This window comes from Leptonychotes weddellii, chromosome 7 (assembly GCF_054177405.1).
Source record: "Leptonychotes weddellii isolate Sample4059 chromosome 7, ASM5417740v2, whole genome shotgun sequence".
NCBI classification, from domain to species: Eukaryota; Metazoa; Chordata; class Mammalia; order Carnivora; family Phocidae; genus Leptonychotes; species Leptonychotes weddellii.
The window spans coordinates 98410671-98428532 of NC_138375.1; the positions used below are offsets into that span (position 1 = coordinate 98410671).

The 17862-nt window shown below is 38.4% G+C and overlaps 1 protein-coding gene across 1 annotated transcript in view; it reads right to left on the minus strand.

The window, feature by feature from the left end:
- Positions 1-433: 433 nt before the first annotated feature.
- Positions 434-17862, minus strand: part of IPO11 (importin 11) — a 184589-nt gene continuing 167160 nt past the window's right edge. The window contains exon 24 of the mRNA XM_081825596.1: positions 434-1853. Coding sequence (XP_081681722.1) covers positions 1689-1853 — 165 coding nt within the window. The 3' untranslated portion in view covers positions 434-1688. The remainder of the gene's footprint in view (positions 1854-17862) is intronic.

Below are 17862 nucleotides of genomic sequence, written 5' to 3' on the forward strand. Positions count from 1 at the left end.
TTTTTACTGTTTCTGCAACATAGCTATTTCAGTAATATTTGCTATAACACTATAATGAAATCTGTCGGGAACTGGAAAGAGGAGTTATTTTACTATAACTGAAAAACTGGAGCACATTTGAGAATTTCTGGTAACGCTGGGAATAGCGTCCTAAATGAAAATAATTATATCAACAAAAAGGAATTCTTCTTCTTAGGTCAGTCTTGAGGACTGAATAAAAACGATAAAGAAATATCACATTAGAGAAACTTTTAAGTCTTTATATAAAAAGAGGAACTGAAAGAAGAATAACGAGGACTTGCTACATACAGCACCACCTACCAGGGCAGAGCCAACACCCAGAGTAGGAAAGAAAACATCCCTTTCAACCATGGGGCAATTTTTACAAACTCATTTTTCGTGGAGCAGGAAAAATAATCAGACAAATCAAAGGTATCTTTGGAAAATTTAATTTGGACCATATTTTCTTTCTCTTGCTGAAAACACCAAGTATTTCCATACATTTTGGGTTCCAGAGCTTACAAAGGGGCAGTGGGTTTCCTGCAGTCACATACTGTACCCAACTTTCTATAGAAAGATCATTTTCCAACCCTGCTTTTGAGTATTTCCTTAAAAATGCTTTAAAGGTTCCTTATAATAAATGGCAAGTAAAACAAAGTAAGGCTTTATTTTCTCCTTTTTCCCCTTTTTTGGTACTGCGTGTTGGAGGAATAAGGAAGGAAGACTTGTCACATGAGTGTTGGCACCCTGGGGACTGCTGCTGGGTCCTCCGAGGTGCACCCATTAATACTGCGGGCCCGATGCACCCCTGTGGTGAGGAGCCTGGGATGGGTAAGTGCGGAGCGGCCTGTCACAGCCACGTCATAGCACAGGGGGGTCTGCGGGCTGCCTGGGGCTTCTCGGGGCTCACAGCGCTCCTGGCCTTCAAGAGTAATAAAGGAGCTGGGGCCAAATCACGACCAGAGGTCTCCCACCCGAAGCCGCAGTACCACAGGTTCCCTTCCGCGGGCCTTACGATACGCATTTAAAGACTAAATGTATTACTGAAAATAAAACGAGAAAAAAATCCCTTTACTAATTTTTTGTATCAAATTAGTAAAATGGAAATAAAAGCATTTGATAAAACATTTTCTAGGTCAGATGAAAGCAACTCCCTTGCAAGATAACCTCAGTAATATATATTTGTCACTATTTATATATTTTTGCCTGGTGCACACATTTCTTCAATCGCATCATCTGAACAGCTTTGTCATCTTTCAAACTTGCGGTTTCATTAGCTTAAAAAAGGGATAAAGCAGCCAAATTAATATTAATTCTGGTTGCAGAAAGACATCGCAGACATTAACCTTCATCTTCTCAAGTGTTAAGAGCACATGATTAAAAGGTAATCACACGGTTTCCTCTCTCTTAACAAAAAACTAAGCAGCTAGTGTCATCAAATCTATATCTAGTAAATACAGGGCCCCTCTGAAATATAAAATTAAATTCTTTTGAGGAATAGGTTTGTGATTTTAGTTGTGTGGGATGTACATTTATTCACTCAATTTTGTAGTAAAAATGCATGGTCTTCACGTCTTTGTAATACACGAGGGATTTCTTCAGCGCCTCAGCAGGCTCTCACACACAGACAGCAGGCCGGGTTCCTTGGCTTGTCTCCTCAAGGGGAGGCAGCCACAGGTCATGTGCTCTCAGAAGCCCTGCAAAAACTCTTGTAGCTGGGTGACGATCTCTGTGTCCACCGTCTCCATGAGGGACTGGAAGCCTTGCTCTCCCAGGAGCTCCTGCTGTGCCTTAAGCTTCTCGTAGATAAACTGCTGCAGCGACACCGTGTGCACCGGGTCCTTCAGGGCCAGCTGTGGGACAGAGAGGAGCCACACTGTGTTAAAGAGGCAAAACACGTCCCTCTTCCCTGTGACTACAAGGCTTTGTCATCTCCTCCGCAGCAACACAACTGCTTCTGCCTCCCTTCTTACAAGGGATTCTCAAATAGTCCCACTGTGGAAAAGTTTGCCGGAGATGTCATTCAGTCTGTCCATCCTCAGTTCCCTAGGGCCTCTGAGCCTAAGTTGTCCGATGAGCCCAATATCTCAACAGCTCAGGGTTCATCCACGTAAAGATTCAGAACCTGGGAGAAAGAACATGCCGCAGAGCATTTAAACACAACTGTCTGGGTTCCTCCTAGGCAGATCAGGTGCTCCTGGGGCAGCTCAGGGAGGCCCTCAGGACGGACAAGAGGAAACACTGCCCTCTCCTGCGCTGCCAAGCTACTGACATTCACATGTATGCTTCCGGTTAAGAGAAAAAGAGAAAGAAAAAGAATCAAGAAAAACAGATTTAAAAAAAAAACAAAACAAACACGTACTCCTCTTCTCCCCCTGGGATATTTGGAAATCCAAAGAAATAAAACGAAAAGGAACCCACCATTCCATTTCCTAATGATAACGATCAAAACAGAAAACACCGTGGCCTCCTTTGTCTTCTCTGCGCGTGCGCCACATAGAGATACACAATTAGTGCTGCTCTTTGAATTTATACTATCACACAAAAACTCCACTCCAACACATTTGAAGAATTCTGTATCTATTCATGTCATAATTTTTTGTTATAGGCATGTTGAAATAATCATGGTATAAATACAATTCTAATATTGCCAAATAATCCCTCACAAGTGCTGTTCTCTACATTTCAGATTATTTCCTTACACCTAGCTCTACTTTAGAAGAATTTACTAAAAGACACAGACAATTTTATGATTCCGGATACATATTATCAAGTTGTTTTTCCTATGGTTAGTACAAATTTTAAAGGTATGAGAGTTTTCAAATGGTGACATTGTTTTTAACACTGGTATTACCATTATTTAAATTCTTTATAATTTTAAGATTTTATTTATTTATTTGACAGAGAGAGCGAGCGAGAGAGGGAACACAAGCAGGGGGAGTGGGAGAGGGAGAAGCAGGCTTCCCGCTGAGCAGGGAGCCCGATGCGGGGCTTGATCCCAGGACCCTGGGATCATGACCGGAGCCGAAGGCAGACGCTTAACAACTGAGCCACCCAGGCGCCCCCTAAATTCTTTATAATTTAAGAAGTGAAAAATAACACACCCTACTTGAAGCCGTACATTTCTCTCATCATCAATAAAGGTGGACATCTGCAAGGCTTAAGTAAAGAACATGAGCTTGTGTGCCCAATATGGCTGCACAGAAATTCTTTTTCCTTACTGACTTTCAATTTAATTTTAGGTAGATGAAGTGGCTGGATCATATCTGCTGTTTAAGCAACGTAAAGAAATTTTAAAATAATGCCCATAAATGGAAAATATAACTGAGAGGCAGAGACAAAGATGGCATGAATTTGAAATTAAACCCCTTAGGTGACCAATCCAGAGTTATATGATAAATCCAAGGCAAGGATGAATTCAATCCTCACTGAAGGTGGACAGGAGAGGGAACACTAAGAAGAACTGCAAACACAAAGCCCTGCCTTCACAAGACTGAAGATATCACTGTACAAAATGCACAAAACTGAGGATGAACTTTTCCAAATATTTGCTCTCTTAAGCAAAACGCAGTAATGTTTAGTATTATTTTAATTAAAGTGAAATAGATCTCTTGCTAAAGGGGATGTGCACTTCCTTGAAATATCATGAATTATCTGTAACTAAAACCATCTGCTACAATATGAGAGAAACAGAACTGAGCTTGAAATTGATGTTCAAACAAGGGACTCCAACTACTGAAATGAGCTTAGCAGAGTGGTTTAAACGCTGTTTCAATTTGCTATAAACAACTGCAGTTAATTTATCAAATCTCCACCCTTTAATTTTCAACAGATTAATAAAAAGGAAAAGTATTATAATATTAGTACCCACCAGATATGGCATACCACTATTATTTTTCAGGTATCTTCATCAGTCATACAAAGATTAAAAGCATTAGTCTCTTATGGAAGGAAAGCTGTGGAAGGGAGAAGGAAGAAAAAATACATACAGAATCTCCAAATGGACATCTTAAAAAAAATCTTTAAAAAAACAACAAGTTTTTCTTAGCTAAAAATACCACATTAGCAAATACATGTCTCTTTTGGCTTGTGGCAGAAATTCATTAATCATAGCTATTAATACTTTCTTTTGAAGAAATCTATGAAATAGATTAACTAAATGATTTTCTGGAGAAAAATCCCTGCTGCACATCCACTAAAAATCCAGGTATCATTTCTCTGAATGTTGCAGTGCCGTTGCTAGAATTAAAAGACACTGAAGTCGCTAACAGCATTTTCAAAACTATTATTTTTATATAAATAATGCTCACATTACGTAATAAACTCAATTACCTGATTTAATGAAAAAATACAGAACATTTACAAGTTCACCGGGTGGTACATTCCTGAGAAAATAATTAGTTTTATAATGTAATAAGCAAATTATAATAGGAAGATAACTGCTGTTGAGAAAATTATACTGCAAAAGTGGATATGAAGTAGACTTCTAATTCCAAAATAACAGAATAAAGTATTTTTCTAATTCTTCCAGCTAAGTACAACTAAAACCCCTGGACATTACATATATAAAACATAGGAAACAAAAAGGTGAAGAGAAGAAAGGCAGAGTGGATAGGGCCCCAGCCCTGAAGGCAAGTCCCAGCACTGAGCGTCCTGGCCTTCTTCTCGCCTCATAGATCACGAATTTGGGGCTAAAGACGCCCACAACCCGGACATGCTAACAAGCACAGATGAAAAAAACTCCAACAAAAAGTCTGCTCTCTATCCAAAGAGCCAGTAAGGGACCGCATAGCAAGACAGAAAACTGTCAGACACTAATTGGTCTATTTCATTCAGCCAAACACCAAGACTAAACTGTGGTTCCATCCCACTCATGCCAGGCTGTTAAAAAGGATCTGACCCACTCATCCCCCAATAGAGTCTGTGGAGATGCTTGGGCAGCCTGGAACCCCCTTCCAATCCCAGGGAGGTATGAGTGGAGGCCTAGTGGGGAACCCTGCCTTCTGCACCCTCCTGGCAGTGACCAAGTGCAACAGGCACTTCTGTCAGAGTGGTGTCAAAAGAAGGCGGCTAAAACAGAAGGTTTAATAAGATTCAGAATCCAGAAATACCAAAAAATATCCAGGTTTTAATAAAAAAAAAAATCACTCATCACCAAAAGAAGGTGTCAGGGGCAGGAGCGAAAAGGGTTTACTTATAAAAGGCCAACAGAGGGGTCTTTGGGTGATGGAAATGTTCTGTATCTTGACTCATATTCTGGTCATGATGCTATAGTTTTGCAAGATGTTATGAGTGGGGGGACACGGACAGCAACACATCACAAACCAGAGCACTCAGTGATCTGCTAACCTCAAACACCAAGAATACACTGGGAGCCATGGCATTAATTTCCTGAAGGTAAATGACCAAAACAGTTTGGTACCTACAGGCCCAAATTGAAACAAATTAATCACCAAAGAATCTTATAAAATCAGAAACTGTTTATTCTTCTTTTCCACATATTTCCAACAAGTGTGATTATCTTCGCTCAGGTGCAGGTTTGCTCAGATGTACAAATGTGAAGAGATAAAAACCTTCTACAGAAAAAACAAAGGCAACAGTATTGAGGCTCCGCTGACAACACAGAAATATTGGGAATAATGGGAAGACAGCCAACTATTCAAAACGGACCCAGACTAGATGTGATGTGTGGTACTGGGGACTGCATCCTGCAACTAAGACCATTAGTGAAAAACTGGTGATATCTAAATAAAGCCTGCGGGTTAGTTAACATAATACACCAGTGTTGGTTTCTCAACTTTGACAAACGTGCCCGGGTAACATAAGATGCTGACATTAGGGAAAACTGGCTGAGTGGCACATGAGGAGGGCTCTGTACTACATCTGCTACTTTCCCGTAAACCTAGAACTGTTCCAAAATAAAAAGGGCATCTCTCTCTATGCCAGTACCAAACTGTTTTAATTACTGCGCCTTTGTGATCAATTCTGAAATCACAAAGTGTGATGCTTCCCAAGCTCTGTTCTTTTTCAAGACTACTTTGGCTACTCAAGGTCTTTCGTGGTTCCTATGAATTTTAGAACTGTGTTTTCTGTATCTGTAAGAAATGCCATTGGAATTTCGACGGGGATTACACTGAATCTGAAGATTGCCTTGGGTAGTATGGACATCTTAAGTCTTCCAACCCATGAATAAAAGTATCTACTTGCTTGTGTCTTCTTTAATTTCTCTCATCAATATTTTGTAGTTTTCAGTGTACACGTCTTTCACTTCCTTAAATTTATGCTGAAGTCTTTTATTCTTTTTGATGCTGTCGTAAGTGGGATTTGTTTTCTTAATGTCCTTTTCAGATTGTTCATTTAGTACGTAAAATACAACTGATTTTTTGTGTATTGACTTTGTATCCTGCAACTTTACTGAATTTGTTTATTAGCTCCAGGAGTTTTTAAAAATAGGTCTTCAGTGTTTTCTATATATAAGATCATGTCATTTGCAAAAAGGGACAATTTTATTTCTACCTTTGCAATTTGCATGCTTTCATTTCTTTTTCTTGCCTAATTGCTCTGACTAGGATTTCAGGTACTATGTAGAATATACAGAACAATTAACAAAAAACAAAGATTAGAAGTAATGCCACACATATATAGTCAAGTGACCTTCAACAAGGGCACCAAAAGTAGACAATGACGAAAGGATAGTCTCTTCAACTAATGGTGTTGAGAAAACTGGATAGCCAAATGAAAAAGAAAGAAATCCTTATCTTTCACCACACACAAAAACCAACTCAAAATGAGTAAGACTTAAACGTAAGGCTCCTAGCAAAAAACAGGGGAAAAGCTTCATGCCATTGGCCTTGGTGAAGATTTCACAGATATGTCAACAAAAGGAAAACTGGCAAGGGAGACTACAATAAAAAATTTTATAAGTTTGGTGCAGGTACAACCTGCCTTAGACACCTCAATTAACTTACACAAATGTTCAATTAGACAACATCTAAGCGGCAAGGCTGGCAAGCTCATTTTTGAAATAAGAAAAAAATGAGGTCTCTAGGCTTTGAGTGACAGCCAAGGTTGATTTTTCTCAAGTTAATGACATCAAGAGAACCAGAATACAGACTTCCAAATTTCTGGTTTTGTTCTCTATTACTTCCATATGCCTAACCCCCACTCTCATCCTCCAAGAAAGTACATGATCATTTAAGAAATATTTCCATTAAAATGGTTAAGATAAGGGCGCCTGGGTGGCTCAGTTGGTTAAGCGACTGCCTTCGGCTCGGGTCATGATCCTGGAGTCCCGGGATCGAGTCCCGCATCGGGCTCCCTGCTCGGCGGGGAGTCTGCTTCTCCCTCTGACCCTCCCCCCTCTCATGCTCTCTGTCTCTCATTGTCTCTCTCGCAAATAAGTAAAATCTTAAAAAAAAAAATAAAAATAAAAAAAAAATAAAATGGTTAAGATAAAATTAGAAACCTTATAATAGGTTTCTGTTATTAGAAGATAATTACCCAGCAATCCTGACTCCAGGGCAATGCCAAATAAATTAAGTGCTAACAGCCTAACTCACTTCAAAAGTCCATACACTGGATTTTAATAAGCAAGTAGTTTGGTACTCCTTGACTGTGAAATTATTACTTTAAGACAGAATGGTTCTGGTTGAACTGTTTACCTCTGTTGGTAATTATAGCCTTCTGACATTTGCCTTGACCCATAAGGTTAGTCTTCAAGTTGGTGTAAGATTTTAGCTCCTGTGGTGCCACTTACCAGGATATACATTTCTTGTTCTTTGAGATTTTGAGTCCTTAAAACTAAAAAATATTCCACTGCATTAAATCAGCAATTTCACCCAGCAGGAATTCACATAGCTGAATCCTTTATTTTTCTTAGGTTATGTGGCATATCATATCACTGTTCACTTTATAAGCCTCCATATACCCATAATTTTTCAGAAATTATTTTCTATAAAGTTATTTTTGTTGGAATTTTGCTAGACAGAAAAAGTTTCCTACCTTTAAAAATGCAAAAGATTTTTGTAAGAATAGTGATATACTTTCCATGAAACCTGGCAGAATATGTATAACCACACTAGCTATGCAACAGACCAAAAATCTTAAAGGAAAATTTGCCTACAACAATTCATTTAACCATGTAGTCTTCAAAACTTCCTCAGTTTGATCTTTGGTTTAAAATTCCCTTTTCTGATCCCTCATTGTTTCACTATAGGGAACTGTGAATTTCTGAAATCTATCTACATCCAAATTTCTAAAATCTGCTGGATGTGAACTCTAACTCAGTGGCTTAACAAAGAGTTTTGAGTCCTGTAGATGCCAACCTGAACCCATCTCATCAATAGGGCCCGGCAATGCAAATTCAGTCACTAATTAAACCCAGTGTGGAACTCAAATTCCAAGGTAGCCAGCAAGATTTTTATCATCACTGTTGTAGCTGTCCACTGAGGAATTTAGACCACAGTTTCCATCTGATGAACTTGTGAGTAAAGGAGCTGTTTTACACTGCTAGGTCTAGAATGACTGGGACCCAGGCTTCATGAGATAAAAATGACAGTGCATATATGTCTCAGTGACAAAAATGCAAATTATAATTTAGGAATTAGCTTATAACCCAGGTTTTCTGATAAAACTGTTTTTCTCTCCATCAGTCCCAGACCATGACTACTTGGGTATTTTTACTCTACTTTCAGTCTTATGCTGGTTATGCCTTTCTAGGTGCTTCATTCAAATCTTTATAAAGTAAGCTTGAGAAAAATGCACAATTTAATCAATGAGCCAAAGTAAGTATTTCAAGCCCAGATCTGAGCAACAGAACATCTGCTTATTTCTTCACATTTGTTTCAGTATCGTATTTTCTTCATCAGAGTGATTAAATAGCAATCACAATATTATATCTGCATTTACTAAACTCTAACCACAAGCAAGGCGTGTGCTAAGCACAGGTTAGGCCTTTTACACACATTATTTCATTTAAAACTCACAATAAGGAATCCTGAGGAGGAGAGGAAACCCACAGCATGTAACCAAACATTTCCGCAGAGTGGTTTTCACCCTGAGCAGCACACTGGGCATCATTTGAGGAACATTAAGAACTGCTGATGGCTAAGTCTCACTTCTAGAGATTCTGGTGTAACTGGTTTCAGGCACTAGAATTTTTAAAAGCTCACAAGAATCTGATGTATAATTTAAGAGAAAGAGTGCTATAGAAAACTTTGAAAAAAACAGTTCTGAGGACTGAAATTTCAAATAAACCCAAGAAAATCTCTATAGATATCTTCATATTCATTAAAATAAGTATAGGTAATAGACTCAATAAAACATATGACACTTCAAAATAAAAACTCTTAAACTAGTAATTCTAAGCCCTATAAACTTAATTCCCATATACAACCCCATATTCTACAAACTCTTCAGGGCTTCCTTTCTCCTTCGGTTTCAAAGAGACATTTATGAGGTCCTTTTGCTTTACTGTAGGCAAACTAGGAAGTGGCAATGTCCCTTTTTTTTTTTTTTAATTGTTTGACTCCTTCACCAACCAAAAGTTTAATGCCTTTTTGATTGTAGTTTTTGACTCTAGAATTCCAAAGGATTACCCACATCACAAGGTAAGTAAAATACAAATCTGTAAGGGACCTTTATTTTGCCTGCTTTTCCTAACTGGTTATTGCTAGTAAGTATCAGCAATACACATTGGCATGTTTATCACTTAATTGGTTACCTTGTTAAACTCTCTTCACTTGATTTGTTGATTTTCCTGGACTTTTCTGACTTAAACATTCATTTAAATAACTAATGACTTGTCTCTTTGCCAATACTTATACCCACACTCACTCAAACGCACTCTTACTCTCTTCTCATCACAATGGCTAAAAATTCTACGTGACAGACTATCACCGAAATTTTTTACTCTTCTTCCTAGGTACATAGATAGATCACATCACCCAGTCAGTGGAATGTGAGCAAAAAAGATATGTCATAACCCAGCCTGACTCTTAAACCACTCCTACTCATTCTTTTTCTCCCTATCTTCCAACTAGAAAGAAGCCAAGATGGCAGCATCCTCAATACATCTAGATCATCCCTGAATGACTCCGTGAATTACATAGCCACTCATAATTCTCTCCTTTTTTTGTTTTTCCTGAGCGAAAAAAATATATTGAGATTCCAGGGATCTGTTTTAGAAGATGACATTCTCTGGCATTTAGATCATTCTCAACAGTGGTATGTTTATGTTTAGATTCAAATAGCTATTTCAAAAATCACATTAAAGTCATATTCTTCTATTCCTATTTCATTAACAAATTTTGCCAGGAATAAATGCCAAATTTAATGTTGGATTAAATTTGCTAATAGTCACTTACTGTTTTGCATCTAAAAAAATTACTATTGTCTTTTTTGTTTTATTCTTTTCCTGAGAGGTGCCACAGTTTTCTATGTTCAATCTTTTCCTTAAAATTTGATAGTTCAAAAAGAAATAATAAAAAATGAATGAAAGAAAAATGGGGAGAGAAAGGACAAAAGGGAGAGAGAGAGGGAAGACAAGCTGCTGCTAAAAGGATACCACTAGTAAAATTAAATGCATTAAACTACATTTCTTTTTAAATTAATAGTACATTCCAGTAAAACCACTTATGAAATGAACAAATAAAAAACATCACTAAGGGAGGGTTTTTTTAGTTTGTTTTTTAGAAAAATGGGGAGACAACCTAAAACATTTCTTCCATGGTTATAAGTCTATCTCTACCTGATCCTAAGTTGTTTTTTATTTTTCATTTTTTGGTAATTATATTTTATGAAAAAATTGTCTATTCTGACAAGATTTTCCATTGACTAGCCAGGACTTGCATGTATAATCCCTGAAGTTAGAGGGGTCCCTATACCTAGTATTTTATATTTATGCACAACCCCGCCACACACCCCCCTTGATGTGGCCCACCAAAGTAGGGCTTAGGAAGGTCACATGAGCAATGGAGTTTTTGCTCAGGTCCATTTTCCAGCAGGCCCTGTGGGTTGCCCATCCTCTGGTAATTTCCCAGTTCCAGAATGTGTAACTGGACTGAACATATTTAGCATCTGGCAGAATCCCCATACTGGGTTCTGGGTTTCTTTAAGGCTTTCTTTTACTCACATCTTGAAATGAGCTGTTTGTTTTTTTAAGATTTTATTTATTTATTTGAGAGCGAGTGAGAGAGCACAAGCAGGGGAAGAGGGAGAAGCACACTCTCTGCTGAGCAGGGAGCCCGACTCACCTCCAGGCTTGATCCCAGGACACTTAACCAACTGAGCCACCCAGGCGCCCCTGAAATGAGTTGAGTTAATTTATTTTCATTCTTTCTTGTTAATAAAATTACTTAAGACTATGAATAATTTAGTTGTATCCACATATTTTAAGTGTAATAATCTCACTGTGGTATATCACCTGTTCAAAACTGCAAGCTTCCTCTTTAAAATACTGTTTGAAAAACTTTATGTGACCAGTATTTTTTCTCAACCTTTAATTTCTGGTTTCACTTCACTGTAGTCAAAAAAATATGATCTGTACTATTTCTACTCTGAGAAATTTGGTCTCCTTTGCAAGCCTAAAATACGCTCAGTTTTTATACACATTTTGTGAACATTTGAAAAATGTTTATTCTATTGATAGGATAGAATTTTTATTTATAGGCACTAAATTAAGTGCCTGATTATATTACTGATTATATTGTTCAGTTCTGTCACCACATACCCTGTAGGAGACCATCTTAGGTTCAACTAAACATGTAAGATCCCAAGACCATCACAGGCTATTTTTAGCATCAGTTTACTCAGAAGGGCATAGGGATGAGGAGATATCACAAAATGGTAATGTTTAAGGAGAATACAATAAATTTTGGACCATTAAAAATGTTGTGATCAGGGGCACCTGGGTGGCTCAGTCGGTTAAAAGTCTGTCTTCAGCTCAGGTCATGATACCAGGGCCCTGGGATAGAGCCCCATGTCTGGCTCCCTGCTCATCGGGGAGCCTGCTTCTCCCTCTCCCTCTGCTGCTCCCCCTCCCTCTGCCACTCCCCCTGCTTGTGCTGTCAAATAAATAAATAAAATCTTTAAAAAAATATTATGATCATAGGTGCATTTTTAGAATCCTATACATTACAGCAGTAAATCAAAGACGATCTTCATGGAGTATCTCTAATAGTAAAAAAATTCTAATGCCATCACTAAACTAATAAATAATTGAAAGATATCCTTCTTCCATTCATGTTGTTATCAAAATAAAATGACTACATAACAAAGTGTAACCGAGTATTTAGGGGTGTGCAACCAGTGTTCCTAAATTAGGCAACAAAAGCCTACTAGACTGATCTAAATGTATTATTCTCAGTAGTGCCTGTGTTCTACTGCTTCTTTTCCAGAAATATCAATATTCATGTTGGTCCATTCTGTGAGAGAATGTACTATAAAACCAAACATGTGCCTAAATACATTGATCCAGTTATATGTAGTTTCCAGGTGATAGAGAAAATGGAAAGAGGATAAAGAGAAACAGGAAAAATCAGATGAAATTTCTATTTACAATTTAAATGTCATCTTTGGATTGAGTTTTCTGAATATCACTTATTTCTGCCAATACTGTTATGAAAGGGATTGAGAAATCAACATCACAAGTGTAAGCCACCCTATTATAGGAAACACCTGCTCCCTTACATCTCCTTACTGCTCCAACTGCCTCTATGGTTCCAAGAAGTGAGATCATTGAGCACATCTTAAGAGAATCTCAAGTTTTAGGGCGCCTGGGTGGCTCAGTCGTTAAGGGTCTGCCTTCACCTCAGGTCATGATCCTATGATCCCAGGGTCCCGGGATCGAGTCCCACATCGGGCTCCCTGCCCGGCAGGAAGCCTGCTTCTCCCTCTCCCACTCCCCCTGCTTGTGTTTCTGCTCTCGCTATCTCTGTCAAATAAATAAAATCTTTAAAAAAAAAAAAAAAAAAAAGAGAATCTCAAGTTTTTTGATAAAATGCTTTATAAGCTTAAGCTAATCAGATGAAAGGTTAAAAAGTGCTATAAATAGGGACGCCTGGGTGGCTCAGTCGGTTAAGCGTCTGCCTTCAGCTCAGGTCATGATCCCAGGGTCCTGGGATCAAGTCCCACATCAGGCTCCCTGCTCCGCGGGGAGCCTGCTTCTCCCTCTGCCTCTGCCTCTCTCTCTCTCTATCTCTCATGAATAAATAAATAAAATCTTTTAAAAAAAAAAGTGCTATAAATAGGAAATGCTGAAAGGGAACTTACAAAGGCAAAAAAATTTAATAGTAAGTCAGTGCTCTCAATCTATTTCAAAAACTGGGCTTATCACATTTCATCAAAGTAAAGCCATCAATAATTTATAAAAATTACAGAATATGATGGGAATGAATGGGGGAGTAAAAACTTTCTATTGTGACCATCTGCTGATACAGCAAAATCACTGAAGAAACTGCAGTATTTTAAGACCTGTATTAACTCACTATTTCTGGGAAGGGAAATACTGTTCTATGGCTCTTTAACCTAAATTTGCTGGAGTACTTGACATGACCTCATGCATGATTTAAACTACATAGTGTAGGGGCGCCCGGGTGGCTCAGTTGATTGAGCGACTGACTCTTGATTTTGGTTCAGATCATGATCTCAGAGTCATGAGGCTGAGCCCTGCATTAGGGCTTGAGCTGGGCATGGAGCCTGCTTGGGATTCTCTCTCCCCCCCTCCCTCTGCCCCTCAGTCCCCCATCACATGCGCATGCCCTCTCTCTCTCAAAACAAACAAAAACCCAACAACCATTATAACATGCATCTATAGCTGTTCAATTAAAAAAAAAAAAACAACTATGGGACTTTATCAAGATAAAAAGCTTCTGCACAGGGAAGGAAACAATGAAACTAACAGGCTACCTGCAGAATGAGAGAAGATATGTGCAAATCACATATCTGATAAAGGGCTAGTATCCAAAATATATAAAGAACTTATCAAACTCAACACCCAAAAAACAAATAATCCAGTTAAGAAATGGGCAGAAGACATGAACAGACCTTTCTCCAAAGAAGACATCCAGATGGCTAACAGAAACATGAAAAGATGCTCAGCATCACTCATCATCAGGGAAATAAAAATCAAAACCACAATGAGATACCACCTCACTCACATCTGTCAGAATGGCTAAAATTAACAACATAGGAAATAACAGATGTTGGCAAGGATGCAGAGAAAGGGGAACCCTCTTACACTGTTGGTAGGAATGCAAGCCGGTACAGCCACTCTGGAAAACAGTGTGGAGGTTCCTCAAGAAGTAAAAAATAGAATTACCCTACGACCCAGTAATTGCACTACTAGGTATTTACCTAAACGATGCAAACATAGTGATTCAAAGGGGAATGTGCACCCTGATGTTTACAGCACCATTATCAACAACAAATTATGGAAAGAGCCCAAATGTCCATCAACTGATGAATGGATAAAGAAAATGTGGGGTGTGTGTGTGTGTGTATGTGTGTGTAATGGAATATTACTCAGCCACCAAAAAGAATGAAATCTTGCCATTTGCAACAATATGGATGGAGCTAGAGTATATTACGCTAAGTGAAATAAGTCAATCAGACAAAGACAAATACTATATGATTTCACTCATATGTAGAATTTAAGAAAGAAAGCAAATGAACATAGGGGACAGGAAGGAAAAATAAAATAAGATGAAAATTGAGAGGGAGGCAAACCACGAGAGATGCTGAATTCCAGGAAACAAACTGAGGGTTGCTGGAGGGGAGGTGGGTGGTGAGCTGGGCTAGATGGGGGATGGGTATTAAAGAGGGCACTTGTGTTGAGCACTGGGTGTTATATGTAAGTCATGAGTCACTAAATTCTACTCCTGAAACCAATATTACACTATATGTAAACTAACTAGAATTTAAATAAAAATTTGAAAAAAAAAAAAAGTTTCAGTGCCATGGACACCACAGGTGGCAGCCTCTCAGGGATGATGAAAGGTAAAGACAAATGGAGAAGCTTCATGGTTAATAATTCTAACGTTCGTAGACATGTACAAGGAAACAAAGAAGAAAGCCTAGAGTACAGGAATGAGTCACATTATAAAATGGCCATTTTCTTAAAAAAAAAAAAGTATATAATTTATATGTAAAGTATGCTAAGGAATTATGATTCAATAATCTACATGGGTAACTTCAGTTTGAAATAAGGAGAAGTAACAGCTATTGGTAAACAAAGCCTTCTACCCATGAAATGTGGATGTGACATAGTATTTCTGGAATCTGGGCTTTATACAAAATTCATATTCAAATGATATCTGAAGCTTTATGGTCCATTGTCATTTATGCAGTCACAGCAAAAGAATAAGTAAATTTGTGGTAGAATGTGGCTATACAACAATTTTTCCTAGAGCACAAATCTGACCAAGTCAGTCCTTTGATGACAACGAAGTGCCACTGGCAGATAATGTTACCTTAGTTTCAAGTGTACAACATAGTGATTTGACAACTCTACATCTTATGCTGTGCTCAACACAAGTGTAGCTACGGTCTGTCACCATACAACACTAATTCAGTACCACTGAGGATTTTCCCTATGCTTACCTTTCACCCCCGTGGCTTTCATTCCATACCTGGAAGCCTGTATATCCCACTCCCCTTCATCCATTTTGCCCATCCCCCCATCAGTTTGCTCTCTGTATTTATAGGTCTGTTTCTGCTTTGGGTTTATCATTTGTTTAGTTTTTGAGACTCCACAGATGAGTAAAATCATATGGTATTCATTTTTCTCAGTCTGACTTACTTCACTTAGCATTATACCCTCTAGGTCCATCCATGTTGTTGCAAATGTAAAGATCTCATTCCTTTTCGCAGCTGAGTTAATATTCCGCTGTATATACATATACCACATCTTCTTTACCCATTCCTCTATTGATGGACATTTGGGTTATTTCCCTATCTTCTTTACTGTAAATAATACTGCAGTAAAAACAGGGGTGCATATATCTTTCTGAATTAAAATTAATGTTTGCATTTTCTTTGGGTAAATACCCAGTAGTGGAACTAATGGATCATATGCTATTTCTAGTTTTAATTTTTTGAGGAACCTCCATGCTGTTTTTCCAGCGATTGCACCAATTTACATTCCCACTAAGAGTGCACAAAGGTTTCTTTTCCTACACATGCTCACCAACACTTACTTCTTGTCTTTTCATTCTAGCCATTCTGACAGGTGTGAGTGATACCTCATTGTGGTTTTGCTTTGATGACAACTTTCTGATGGCTCCCTATTCCTACCAAACAAAATCCAAATTTCTAGCTTTCTGTAGCTGCCCTAACTACCACAAATTTATTATTTTACAATTCTATAGATTAGGAATCCAGAACAGTCTCACTGGACTAAAGTCAAGGTGTGTCAGCAGGGCTGTCTTTTCTGAAGGCTCTAGGGGAGAACCTATTTTTCTGCCCTTTCCAAAAGCATCTGGAGGCTGTCTTCCTGTCTTCAAAGCAACAGCACGTTGAGTCTTTCTGACACTGCATCATTGTGACCCTCTCTGCCACCTCTCTCTTCGACTTTTTTTTTTTCTTAAAGACCTTATTTACCTATCTGACAGAGAGACAGCGAGGGAGGGAACACAAGCAGGGGCAGTGGGAGAGGGAGAAGCAGACTTCCCGCTGAGCAGGGAGCCCAATGGGGGGCTCGATCCCAGGACCCCAGGATCACAACCTGAGCCGAAGGCAGACGCCCAACCGACCGAGCCACCCAGGCACCCCCTCTCTCTTCCACTTTTAAGCACTCTCACGATCGCATCTGGCTCACCTAGATAATCCCCCCTTACACTCAATCACCTGATGAGCAACCTTAATTCCACTTCGCAATGTAACCAAACATATCCATAGGGGACATAACATATTCAGAGGATCCAGGGATTAGGACATGGACTTCTCTGGGGGATGAAAGGGATTATTTTTCCTACCACATTTATCATATGGTGCACCAGGCCCTATACAACCCGGCTGTTATTTGGCACACAGCAGACAACTAAATAAATGTTTCTGAAGTGACATTCCTCCCACTACCCAATATTCATTGAAATAAAAGAAATTATTACTTACTCTGAGTATTGTAGGATGTTTAGCAACATCCTTGGCTCCTACCCACTAAATTACAATAGTACTTCTCAGCCTTGTGACGATAAAAAATATCTTTAGACAATGCTCTAAGTGCCCTGGGGCTGGGGGAACAAAGTAACAGTCAGCTGAGAACCCCTATTAAACATGGACCTATTGTTTGCATTAGAAGTCAATGTAACTCCACTTAACTCACACAAGGACATAAAGTCATCTACACTATAATGGGTTAAGAAAGAAACTCATTAGTTCCTTCACTGTAGCTTCTTGCAGCTCAGAAAACAAGTGGAGGGGAAGAAATTAATTCAGGTTTACGTTGAAAGAAAGTCATAACACTTGGATAGTTTCTGTAACAAAACCTTTCTTTCCCCTTTGTACCTGTTTTATTTTAAAGTGCTTTATTTCAAGGGCACAGTTCCCAAAAAATCAGATGATTTATTAATATAATATTCACATACATTATCACACATGAGATATAAGTATAAAACTGTGAAAAGCACTATTAAAGTCTGTCACAGGTCATTTCACCTTGCTTGGGTTCATATAAAAATGAATTAAAGTGGCTAGGATATAATGACATCCAAACCATTTAATAAGTAAATGCCTTAGTTTAATAAATCCCCTTTCAGCAGAAGTAATGTTTTATTTTTGAACATATCACTATATACAGAAGAATAAAACTATTTTAGGTGGTTTTAAATTAATGTAAAGGAACATGTTCTTTCTTGTATTTCTTCT